Source organism: Somniosus microcephalus, chromosome 9 (assembly GCF_052327205.1).
Source record: "Somniosus microcephalus isolate GS21.2 chromosome 9, FLI_Smic_1.0, whole genome shotgun sequence".
NCBI lineage: Eukaryota > Metazoa > Chordata > Chondrichthyes > Squaliformes > Somniosidae > Somniosus > Somniosus microcephalus.
In genome coordinates, this window is record NC_140995.1 from 198,375,383 (window position 1) to 198,388,559 (window position 13,177).

General features: G+C 42.2%; 1 protein-coding gene across 4 annotated transcripts in view; it reads right to left on the reverse strand.

Annotated features, from left to right (window-relative positions):
* LOC147112936 (prolyl endopeptidase-like) overlaps nt 1–13,177 on the reverse strand; it is a 136,529-nt gene that overhangs the window by 29,693 nt on the left and 93,659 nt on the right. For all 4 annotated transcript variants that reach the window (XM_085997724.1, XM_085997725.1, XM_085997723.1 and 1 more), the window contains one exon: nt 12,735–12,871. In XM_085997724.1, coding sequence (XP_085853850.1) covers nt 12,735–12,871 — 137 coding nt within the window. The remainder of the gene's footprint in view (nt 1–12,734; nt 12,872–13,177) is intronic.

A 13,177-nucleotide genomic window follows, 5' to 3' on the forward strand; every position in this document is an offset into this window, starting at 1 on the left:
ACTCATGTCCAATTTCCTGCCCGCTCCCCGTAACCCCTAATTCCCTTTACTTCTATGAAACTGTCTATTTCTGTTTTAAATTTAATGATGTAGCTTCCACAGCTTTCTGGGGCAGCAAATTCCACAGACCTACTACCCTCTGAGTGAAGAAGTTTCTCCTCATCTCAGTTTTGAAAGAGCAGCCCCTTATTCTAAGATTATGCCCCCTAGTTCTAGTTTCACCCATCATTGGGAACATCCTCACCACATCCACCCGATCAAGCCCCTTCACAATCTTATATGTTTCGATAAGATCGCCTCTCATTCTTCTGAACTCCAATGAGTAGAGTCCCAATCTACTCAACCTCTCCTCATATGTCCACCCCCTCATCCCCGGGATTAACCGAGTGAACCTTCTTTGTACTGCCTCGAGAGCAAGTATGTCTTTTCTTAACTAATATTTTCAGAATCAATTCCTATTCTAGTTATTTCTAACAATTTTTCTACATCCTCCTTTAGTACACCCACACTCTCACTGCCACCATCATTTGTAAAAACAGATGCAAAATATTGATGTAATATCTCCATCATAACTTCATCCTCTATAACTAGGTCCCCTGTTTAATCTCTCTGCAGGCCTATCCTCTATATTGTTTTACTTTTATTGTACTGATTAAAATTTCCTTTTGTTGTCTGCTAGCCTTTTTTTTAAATATTCCTCTTTAGCTTTGAAGGACTACTAGTCCACTCAAATAATCATTTTGAGAATATTATACAGAGATGAAACTCCGGCTTACAAGCTGAAATACAAAGGGGTTAAAAAGGAAACATTACAATAAACAGAAAATAAGAGTTCATTGTCTCCCTCAGGAGCTTTTGTCTGCCTGCATTTCTTCCATACCTTTGGTTGTGGATTACATTCACAGTTACATCACCATATATCTTGACTTATGCAAAGTTTCATAATGGTATTCTACAGCTAGCCTCAAAAATTAACTTCAGTGCCAAGTTGCCTTTCAGATCACCTCAAATTATAATCAAAGTCAATCTACCCTTTCATGTGATATATTGTGATTTACCTTCAAGCATGACTAATTGCACTCATTAGATATTGGAACAGAAACATATTTCACAAATTAAAATTTGAGGAATCTCTTATGCTTGTTCTGTGTTTATTACTTTATTTAGCAGTGTATGCTAATTTATTGGCCAGTGTGCTTAGTCACATGGCTAAGTTATAAAAAGGTGACTGCTCTCGATAGAGTTTTTCCTTTTCACAAGCTAATGGTGACATTGTCTCTCGCAACAAACTGTACTATCTGGAAATCAACCAATCAAAAAGCTCAAGGACAAAATATAACCTCTCTTCCCCCCCTTGCTATGGCAATTTATCATGCAGCACGCTTTAGCAATTGTGCCTCGTCTCTGTGGGGCTGGATGTAAATTGTAGATTTTCTGTCATCTGTCTTCCCCACTTAAGAATGTTTTTCATTTTCAACTATGGGTCTGAGAAAGGGTTTTTAAAATATAACAATTAGAAAATCAGCAAAAAAAAAAACCACGAGCCTGTTCCTGAAATCAGCTACCGACATTCAAGAGTGATGACTTCCACTGTACTTGATCAAAACAAGGCCAATGTTGAAGTCTTTATATTACTGTACTAGGAAAACATTGAATAGAGGTTCAGTTATATTTATCTGTTCTATGAAGCACAAACGAAGAGCACTATTAGTCTGAATGAAATTAGTCCCATTTGTGTCTGCATAATAAATTGAAAGAACCATCACATTCATTTATAAAATATTTTAAAACCAACTGGGCCACAACATTTACATTATAATAATTTTATTTTAGATTTATGTTTCTTTATGGTGAATTTGGGATGGTAGTGGTGGAGAAATTAAGCACCTTTCCTCTGATGGACTCATGACTGGAGTATACTAATACTTTAAAAACTGCCTCCTTTCTTATAATAACTGCAAGCTGAATGAGATCCTATTACCTTAGCCAATTCACAGAAGTAGCCCTAATTCAGTAAACTCAGTGAATATTAGCACCCTTTGATATAAATACCAGCCTTACTTGATTTAAACACATTGGCCTGGATTTTATGTTAATAATAACGGTGAGGCTGTCAGCACTCACTGTTATTATGGAGCAAATCGGACAGCAATTTCTGGAGTACGCACATGCGCAGTTAAACTCTAAAATCCAGAAGTTGCGGTCTGAGTTACCCTGTTCCTCCACAGGCTGCGCTATAACAGAACCACACCGGTAAACTCGAAATCGACATGTAACGGTGTAAAGTTGGGGTACTTACCCAATAAACATGCAAGAAAAAGGTAGGGCTGGTGCATTCAGGAGTAAGTGAAATTTCAACAACGTGATAATTACTGCCAAACAACCTCTCTGGCCCTGAAAATTTAATTTTACAAGTGTGGAGTCTCATTCCTTCAGAAGTTAATTAGTGTTGGAGATTTTTAAAAAATCTAAATTTTTTAAAACTTTTTCTGTCCGTCTCTTTTATCTCTCTCTCTTAATCCCATCTTTCTTTCCCAATCTTTCCTTCACTATTTGGACATGATTTAATTCTAAGTTATTACTTCCTGGGTTAGACTGCGTGTCTCAGTAAGGATTCTTCAATCTGATTTGTTGAAGAGCCTCGATGTTTCTTTCACTGCTCACACATGCCACAGATCCCCTGTAGAGGGCGCCTCATTTGATTAGATGCCGGATTAGAGCAAGCCTCCACTCAAAAGCCCGCGAAAACCTTGCGGGCAGCTGTTTGCGTAGTGAACAGCAAGTGCCGCGCCGTCGCAAAATCTGGGCCAATAATTCTCAAGTACCCTCTTGCATGCTAAGCTCTGAGCTTGCCATCACTGCTTTCTGACTGCCTGCCTGTGTCACTGTCTGTTTTTATCACCCTCTATGCACAGCCAGAAGGGACCACAGACTTCCCAACATAATGAGTGTAAGATGTTTATCAATTGCTAAAACAGGCCAACACATTGATTATTTTCAGCTTGTGGGGAAACAGCGTCAAAGCTTAACAAATTAACATTTTGACTACCTATCGTATCACAGCACACTTTTTTTTTACACTTGACAAAGCCAACACTTAGATGCAACACTTTCTTCCAAATCCTTCCTATGGAAAAATGGTAATAAAGAAAGAAAAAAATGTGATGGGAAGTTATTTTTTATTGGCATGGCCACGGGAAATTGAGTTTGAAGAAAATAAAAGCTAGGACAAAAGATGTGACTGAACATTAAAATAAATTGCAGATTATTAAAAATGGGCTGAAGTACGATTAGAAATAGTTAATTTTCCACTTTTAAAAAACTAGATCAGAAGCATTATCTTGAGAATAAAAGGTCTGTTAACTTGCATTTATAGTAGAAAATCATTCAAATTGATTACAAAAGAAGAAAAACCAACACTGGTTTAAGAAAGTCAGGCTGTGCCAAGCAAATTCATTGGGTGTTTTTGAGTATGCAATCTGAATTGGTGAATGCTCTGTACTTGGACTTGCAGAAAGCATTTGATAAAGTGCTTATAGCTGAAGTGAAATCTCAATGTAAATGTAGTAGCAGTAAACTGGATAATAAACATGCAAAATAACAAAATAAAGGAAAGTAATCAATAGTAATAGTGCTAATTGATCATTTGTGAGCAGGGTTTAGTCCCAAGACCTCTATAGATCATAATATTCATAAATAAATTAAATGAAGATATTATAAATAGAGTTTACAGATGTTACCAAGTTGTTTGAAAATGTAAGATGTTTGGGAAAAAAGGGAAAAAATGTGAAGCAAGCTAAATTGATTTAACTGATGAACCAGAAATTGAATATTAAGAAATGGAAGGAAATGTACATTTGGTGCTAAATATACAGACATGATTACATAATGAAATGCAAGTCTTTAAATGAGACAAGTCAAGTGAGTAACCTAGGTCTAATATTTAAAGTATTTTCAAACTATATGCTGATAGCAGAAGCCTGTCAACGTAATATCTAATAAATTACTGAAGCTTGTACCCTATTGTATTTCAGATCAAATTACACCCTGCCAATAATCAGGATAATGGGTGATCTCTCTCTTTCTCCCAACCAGCATACCCAAAATCAATTACAACGTGTTTAGATTAGACTGGCAACACGGTTGAGTTTAACCAGCCAAGAAAGGCATTTCAATCAAGATCTGTGGTAGAACAGCATCTGCACTAAGGCCCATGAGTTACAGTCAGCAGAATTTTAAATAAGTGATTGAAAAAAGCAGATGTTACGACTACTCAGATATCATTGCGTGCATCTTTCACACTCAACACATTAAAAAAAATTAGTTCCTGGGATGTGGGCGTCGCTGGCAAGGCCAGCGTTTATTGCCCATGCCTAGTTGCCCTTGAGAAGGTAGTGGTGAGTCGCCTTCTTGAACCGCTGCAGTCCGTGTGGTGAAGGTACTCCCACAGCGCTGCTAGCGAGGGAGTTCCAGGATTTTGACCCAGCGACGATGAAGGAACAGCGATACATTCGCAAGTCAGGATGGTGTGTGACTTGGAGGAGAACGTGGAGGTGGTGGTGTTCCCATGTCCCTGCTGCCCTTGTCCTTCTAGGTGGTAGAGGTCGCAGGTTTGGGAGGTGCTGCCGAAGAAGCCTTGGCGAGTTGCTGCAGTTCATCCTGTAGATGATACACACTGCAGCTACAGTATGCCGGTGGTGGAGGGAGTGAATGTTTAAGGTGGTGGATGGGGTGCCAATCAAGCAGGCTGCTTTGTCTTGGACGGTGTTGAGCTTCTTGAGTGTTGTTGGAGCTGCACTCATCCAGGCAAGTGTAGAATATTCCATCCACTCCTGACTTGTGCCTTGTAGATGATGGAAAGGCTTTGGGGAGTCAGGTGGTGAGACACTCACTGCAGAATACCCAGCCTCTGACTTGCTCTTGTTGCCACAGTATTTATGTGGCTGTTCCAGTTAAGTTTCTGGTCAATGATGAACCCAGGATATTGATGGTGGGGGATTCAGCGATGGTAATGTCATTGAATGTCAAGCGGCGATGGTTAGATGCTCGCTTGTTGGAGATAGTCATTGCCTGGCACTTGTGTGGCGCGAATGTTACCTGCCACTTATCAGCCCAAGCCTGAATGTCGTCCAGGTCTTGCTGCATGCGGGCACGGACTGCTTCATTATCTGAGGAGTTGCGAATGGCACTGAACACTGCAATCGTCAGCAAACATCCCCACTTCTGACATTATGATGGAGGGAAGATCACTGATGAAGCAGCTGAAGATGGTTGGGTCTAGGACACTCCCCTGAGGGACTCCTGCAGCGATGTCCTGGGGCTGTGATGATTTGACCTCCAACCACCACAACCATCTTCCTTTGTGCTAGGTATGACTCCAGCCAGTGGAGCGTTTTCCCCCCCGATTCCCATTGACTTCAGTTTTACTAGGGCTCCTTGATGCCACACTCAGTCAAATGCTGCCTTGATGTCAAGGGCAGTCACTCTCACCTCACCTCTGGAATTCAGCTTCTTTGATTCATGTTTAGACCAAGGCTGTAATGAGGTTTGGAGCCGAGTGGTCTTGGCAAAACCCAAACTGGGTATCAGTGAGCAGGTTATTGGTGAGTAAGTGCTGCTTGATAGCACTGTTGACGACGCCTTCCATCACTTTGCTGATGATTGAGTAGACTGATGGGGCGGTAATTGGCCGGATTGGATTTGTCCTGCTTTTTGTGGACATGACATATCTGGGCAGTTTACCACATTGTTGGATAGATGCCAGTGTTATAGCTGTAATGGAACAGCTTGGCTAGAAGCGCGGCTAGTTCTGGGGCACAAGTCTTCAGCACGACAGCCAGGATGTTGTCGGGGCCCACAGCATTTGCTGTATCCAGTGCGCTCAGCCGTTTCTTGATATCACGTGGAGTAAATCAAATTGGCTGAAGACTGGCTTCTGTGGTGGTGGGGACCTTAGGAGGAGGTCGATATGGATCATCCACTCGGCACTTCTGGCTGAAGATGGTTGCAAATGCTTCAGCTTTGTCTTTTGCACACATGTGCTGGGCTCCACCATCATTGAGGATGGGGATATTCATGGAGCATTCTCCTCCCATTGTTTAATGGTCCACCACCATCCACGACTGGATGTGGCAGGACTGCAGAGCTTTGATCTGATCCGTTGACTGTGGGATCGCTTAGCTCTGTCTATAGCATGCTGCTGTCCTGTGTTGCAGCTTCCCCAGGTAGGCACTGCATTTTTAGGTACACCTGGTGCTACTCCTGGCATGCTCTTCTAGACTTCTTATTGAACCAGGGTTGGTCCCCTGGCTTGATGGTAATGGTAGAGTGAGGGATATGCCAGGCCATGAGGTTACAGATTGTGGTGGAATACAATTCTGCTGCTGCTGATGGCCCACAGTGCCTCATGGATGCCCAGTTTTGAGCAGCTAGATCTGTTCTGAATCTATCCCATTTAACACGGTGATAGTGCCACACAACACGATGAAGGGTGCCCTCAGTATGAAGACGGGACTTCGTCTCCACAATGACTGTGGTGGTCACAGAGTCACCTGCAACGGCTTCTCTTCCCTCTCCCGCATCTTTACTTCTGGTGTCCCCTAAGGATCTATCCTTGGCCCCCTCCTATTTCTCATCTACATGTTGCCCTTTGGCAACATCATCCGAAAACACAGCGTCAGTTTCCACATATACATTGATGACACCCAGCTCTACCTCACTACCACTTCTCTCAACCCTTCCACGGTCTCTAAATTGTCTGACTGCTTGTCCGACATCCAGTACTGGATGAGCAGAAATTTTCTCCAATTAAATATTGGGAACACTGAAGACATTGTTTTCAGTCCCCGCCACAAACTCCGTTCCCTAACCACTGACTCCATCCCTCTCCCTAACATCTGTCCGAGGCTGAACCACAGTATTCGCAACCTTGATGTCATATTTGACCTTAAAATGAGCTTCCGACCACATATTCGCAGCATAAGTAAGAACGTCCATTTCCACCTCTAACGTCTCTCACCTCCCCCCTTGCCTCCGCTCATCTACTGCTGAAACCCTCATCCATGCCTTTGTTACCTCTAGACTTGACCATTCCAACGCACTCCTGGCTGGCCTCCCACATTCTACCCAAGTAAACATGCGGTGATCCAAAACTCGGCTGCCCGTGTCCTAACTCGCACCAAGTCCCTTTCACCCATCACCCCTGTGCGCGCTGACCTACATTGGCTCCCGGTTAAGCAACGCCTCGATTTCAAAATTCTCATCCTTATTTTCAAATCCATCCATGGCCTCGCCCCTCCCTATCACTGTAATCTCCTTCAGTCCCACAACCCCCCCCCCCCCGCCCGCCCCCCCCCCATTTAAAAGGGTATGGGGAAAGGCAGGGGATTACAACTAAATGAATAGATTTTGAGAGTCAGCACAGGCGTGTTGGGCTAAATGGACTCTGTCTGTTCTGTTAAACTCTATTAATATTCCCCTTAGGAACAGAGGGACAGGAGTAGGCCATTCAGCCCCTCAAAGCCTGTTCCATAACCCTTAATACCCTTGCCTAACAAAAGCCTATCAAGCTCAGTTTTGAAATTTTCAATTGGCCTAGCCTCAAAAGCTTTTTGAGGGAGAAAGTTCCAGATTTCCACTGCCCTTTGTGTGAAGAAGTGCTTCCTAACATCACTCCTAAACTGCCTAGCTCTAAATTTAAGGATATGCCCCCTTGTGCTGGACTCCCTAACCAGAGAAAATATGCACCCTATCAATTCCTATTCAAGTTAATAATAGCATTGTGTACGCTATAATCCACTTTAATATATTAAAAGTCTTGCATATGGCATGCATTTCCCTGTTTCATGATTTTTGAGTTAAGGTTTTGTATGTCAACTCTTATAACAGGAAAAGTCAACATTTCATTGCAACTTTTTTGATTGGTTCAAAGTAAAACAGCAGCAAATCAGAACTGAAGATGTGGACAAGGAACAATACTTTACACAGGATATACGGCACAGAAACAGGCTAATCGGCCCAACCAGTCCATGCTGGCATTTATGCTCCACTCAAGCCTCTTCCCATCTTTCCTCATCTAAATCTATCAGCATAACCCTCTATTCCCTTCTCCCTCATATACGTACTTGTCTAGCCTCCCCTTAAATGCATCTATACTATTCGCTTCAATCACTCCCTGTGGTAGCGAGTTCCACATTCTCACCACTCTTTGGGTAAAGAAGTGTCTTCTGACTTACCTAGTGGACTTCTTGGTGACTATCTTATATTGATGGCCTCTAGTTATGCTCTTCCCCACAAGTGGAAACATTCTCTCTGTATCCACTCTATCAAAACCTTTCACAATTTTAAAAGACCTCTATTAGGTCACCCCTCAGCCGCCTTCTTTCAAGAGAAAAGAGAGACAGCTTGTTCATCCTTTCCTGATATGTATACCCTCACATTTCTGGTATCATCCTTGTAAATCTTCTGTGTACCCTCTCCAGTGCCTCTATATCCTTTTTATAACATGGCGACCAGAACTGTACGCAGTACTCTTAAGTGTGGTCTAACCAAGGTTTGATACAGGTTTAGCATAACTTCCCTACTTTTAAATTCTATCCCTGTAGAAATAAACACTAGTGCTTGGTTTGCTTTTTTTGTGGCCTTGCTAACCTGTGTCGCAACTTTTAGTGATTTGTGTACTCCGAGATTCCTTTGTTCCTCTACCCCACCTAAACTTGCACCAAGTAATGTGACCGCCCTATTCTTCCTACCAAAATGTAATACCTCACATTTATCGGTGTTGAACTTCATTTGCCAATTATATGCCCATTCTGCAAGTTTATTAATGTCCTCCTGTAATTTGTTGCAGTCCTCCTCACTATTGACTATCCCCCCAAATTGGTGTCATCCGCAAATTTAGAAATTGTGTTTTTGATTCCAAAGTCTAAATCGTTAATATAAATTGTGACCAACAGTGGTCCCAGCACTGATCCTTGCGGAACACCAGTACCCACCTTCTGCCACTGTGAATAGCGACCCTTTACTCCTACTCTCTGCTTTCTGTCTTGAAGCCAGCTAGCCTGTTACTTGTCCCCATACTCCGCATTCTCTGACCTTGTTAATCAGTCTATTATGGGGTACCTTATCGAAGGCCTTTTGAAAATCTAGATAAATTACATCTACTGCATTACCATTGTCTACTCTCTGTTACCTCTTCAAAATGAGGTTGGTCAGCCAAGACTTTCCCTTTTGAAATCCATATTGACTATTCATTACTATGTTTTTGGTTTCTAGATGTTCTTCTATCAGAAAGTTTCCTGTAATGCCTCTGCTATCGCTTCCCTAGATTCTTTTAAAATGCTTGGATGCAGGGGTTTTATCCTCTTTTGAGTTTGATTAATTTATTTAATATATCCCCTCTTTATTTTAAATGCACTTATCTCATTACTAATCTCATCATCCAATGTCATGTCCACCTGTTCTATATCCCTGGCAAATACTGAAGCAAAATAATTATTTCTGCCATCTCTATCGTTACCTGTGGTATTATCCCGTCTATCCCTTAATGGCCCTATTCCCATCCCAACCTTCCTTTTTTTTTATTGATGTGCCTGTAAAATATTTTATTATTTTGTTTTATGTTCCTTGATAATTTAATTTCATAGTTCCTCTTTGCCTTTCTAATTGTTTTTTTGATTTCTCTCCTAATCTCCCTCATCATACACTCCCCTGATGTCTATGTACTTAATGTATGCCTCTTTCCTTAACCTCAATTGTTCACTTATGGCTTTATTCATCCATGGACAGACCCCAGTCTGTCAAATTAGGTAACCACACCTCCCCCCCCCCGACCCTGAACACGGGGGCCCCACAAGGATGCGTGCTGAGCTCCCTCCTCTACTCCCTCTTCACCCACGACTGTGTGGCTGTTAATGGTTCCAACACCATCATCAAGTTTGCAGATGACACCACGGTAGTAGGCCAGATCACCAACAACGATGAGTCAGCCTACAGGGAGGAGGTCCAGCATCTCGTGAAGTGGTGCGCCGATAACAACCTGGCCCTTAACATCAAGAAAACCAAAGAAATCATTGTGGACTTCAGGAAGTCCAAAGGCGGAAGTCACACCCCCATCCATATCAATGGGGCTGTGGTGGAAAGCTTTAAGTTCCTCGGAGTTCACATCACGGAAGACCTCTCCTGGTCACTCAACACCTCCTCTCTGGTGAAGAAGGCCCAGCAGCGCCTTTATTTCCTAAGGAGGCTGAAGGGATGTAACCTGTCACCCCTGATCCTCTCTAACTTTTACCGCTGCACTATAGAAAGCATCCTGACAAACTGTATCACAGTATGGTATGGCAGCTGTAGCTACTGTGACCGGAAAGCCCTGCAGCGGGTAGTCAAAACTGCCCAACGAATTACCGGCACCCGGCTACCGACCATAGAGCACATATACCAGAAACGCTGTCTACGGAGGTCACGGTCCATCATCAAAGACCCTACCCACCCCAGCCACGGTCTGTTCGCCCTCCTGCCACCTGGGAGACGCTACAGATGCATTCGCACCCGTACGACCAGATTTAGGAACAGCTTCTTTCCCAGGGCTGTCATCCTACTGAACTCCACAAAAACTCTAAAGCCTGCACATCTGCCAATGCACTTTATTAGGGTTATGTTTATGTTAATATACTACAAGCCAAATGTATGTTGAATGTTTAAATGTCTTAATCCAAATGTACAATCTCAGGAGCCGCAAGCCTACATTTCATTGTAGTGCACTTGTGCACTAACAATGACATAAAAGTTGATTTGATTTGATTTGAATCTCATTAGTGTTTACGATAGCAAAATACTGCGGATGCTGGAAATCCAAAATAACAACAGAAAATGCTGGAACTCAGCAGGCCAGGCAACATCCGTGGAGAGAGAAATAGAGTCAACGTTTCGAGTCAAACTCATTAGTGTTTAGTTTGTTCTTTCCTTTTAGCGGAATATACTGTTCCTGCACTCTGTTGAACACCGTTTTAAATGTTTCCCATTGCTGTTCTACATTGTTGTTTGCCAATATTGTTGCCCATTTTATTTTCCCCAAGTTCTATTCTCAGCCCCTCAAAATCAACTTTTCTCCAATCTATTACCCTGGTTTTCGTCATACTTATGTCCTTCTCAATTATCTTAAAGCGTATTATGGTCACTATTGCCTAGATGTCACCCTACTTTTACTTCTCTTGTCTGCTCTGGTTCATTCCCCATTAGACCCAATAGTGAATCCTCCCTTGTTGGGCTTTTTACATATTGGGTTAGAAAGGAGTCCTGTACAAGACGTAGGAACTCTATTCCTTTATCCCCTTTACTAACCTCTTCTGTCCAATTAATGTCAGGGTAGTTGAAATCCCCCATGATTATTATTCTATTTTTTTAAACTAATTTCTCTGCATATTTCTTCCTCCACCTCCCTTCCACTATTAGGTGGTCTGTAGACTACACTTATCTGTGTGATTGATCCTTTATTATCTTTTATCTATTTTTGTCTTGCTGATAGCTGCGTCACTTTTTTCTCCTGCCATTATCTTATCCCTAATAAGTACAGCTACTCCACCTCCCCTTTTTCACTCTCTGTCTTTTCTAAATATGCTATACCCTGCAATGTTTAATTCCCAGTCCTGATTTTCTGTAGCCATGTCTCAGTAATCCCTACTCTGGTCTAGTTCCTCGCAATGCACGATTGCCTCCAGCTCCCCCGTTTTATTACGGACACTGCTTTACAGACAGTTTAACTCATTTTTGATAGGATTTCCTCTCACTTTATGTTTAACCATCTTTTTAGACTCTTGTTCTATAACTCTATTTATTCTCTTGCCATCAATGTCCTCCCTTACTTTATTCTTTCCTGTGCTCTATTTTCCTGTTTTGTTCATAACAAGGCTGGTTACGTTTCTTGTAAATCCCTCCCCCCATCTTACTAGTTTAAAGCCTTTGCCACCTCCCTAATTCCACTAGGAAATAGGTCCCATCCTGGTTCAGGTGGAGCCCGTTCCATCAGTACAGCTCCTTCCTGTCCCAGAACTGGTGCCAGTGTCTCATGAAAAGGAACCCCTCTTTCCCACACCAGCCCATTAGCCACGTGTTAACTCTCCTGATCTGTCTACTTCTATGCCAATTTGCACGTGGCTCAGGCAATAATCCAGAGATTATTACCCTCGAGGTCCTGCTTTTTAATTTAGAGCCAAACTCCTGAAACTCTTTCAGCAGGACCTCCTCCCTGTTCCTACCTATGTCGTTTGTTCCAACATGGACCACGACAACTGGATTTACCCCCGCCCTTTCCAAGTTCCTCTCCAGCTGCCATGAGATATCCCTTACCCTGGCACCGGGGATATTTGAAAAATATCTTTGTTGAGCAATTTTCTTTCCCTCAGTAACTGAAATTTTATGTCCAAAATAAAGTTTTTAAACACTGTAGAAACATCACGTGATGTAAAATCCACAATAACATGTTCAAATTTAACCAGCGAGTTATCCTTTAGTACATCCATTAAAGTTTTTACTTGAAGGCCTCTTCCTCTTTGGAGACAGAGAGATCTATCAAGCTCCAATCTCCCCCTCTATAGTCCTGCTAAACTCTATGTCCCCCCACCACAGTAATGCCAGACTAAAGGAAGCCCCCCGCCAACATAGCATATTTGCTGACTCATACTGAGCAATGCCACAGGAGATCTGCTAGTATTTAGAAAAAGGCAAAGTCCGCTACATACCTATAACTTGGTGTGAGAGATATATTGAAACCTCCATATCCATAAAGGAAAGCAGGGTGAGATTGATCAAGTTTGATTCCTTTCTTATGGACAATAAACATTGGTATTAGTGTCCCATCACTACTTGGATAGAAGATCTGTGGAGAAATGTCATAATGCTATTATAGGAATGTATTTGACATTCTGATTACCATTAAAATATAAAATCAGGTTACCAATCTCAGACATAAGTAGGCATTTTTCCATAACGACTCCACTGCTTTTTTTGATAAATGACCTGGATATTGGAATACAGAGCAGAATTTCTTATTGCCGATGACACCAAACTTGGGGGTGTGGCAAGCAGTGAGGATGATACCAATCGACTGCAACAGGACATAGAAAGGCTAGCAGAATGGGCAGACAAGTGGCAGATGGAATATAATACGGAGAAGTGAGAGGTG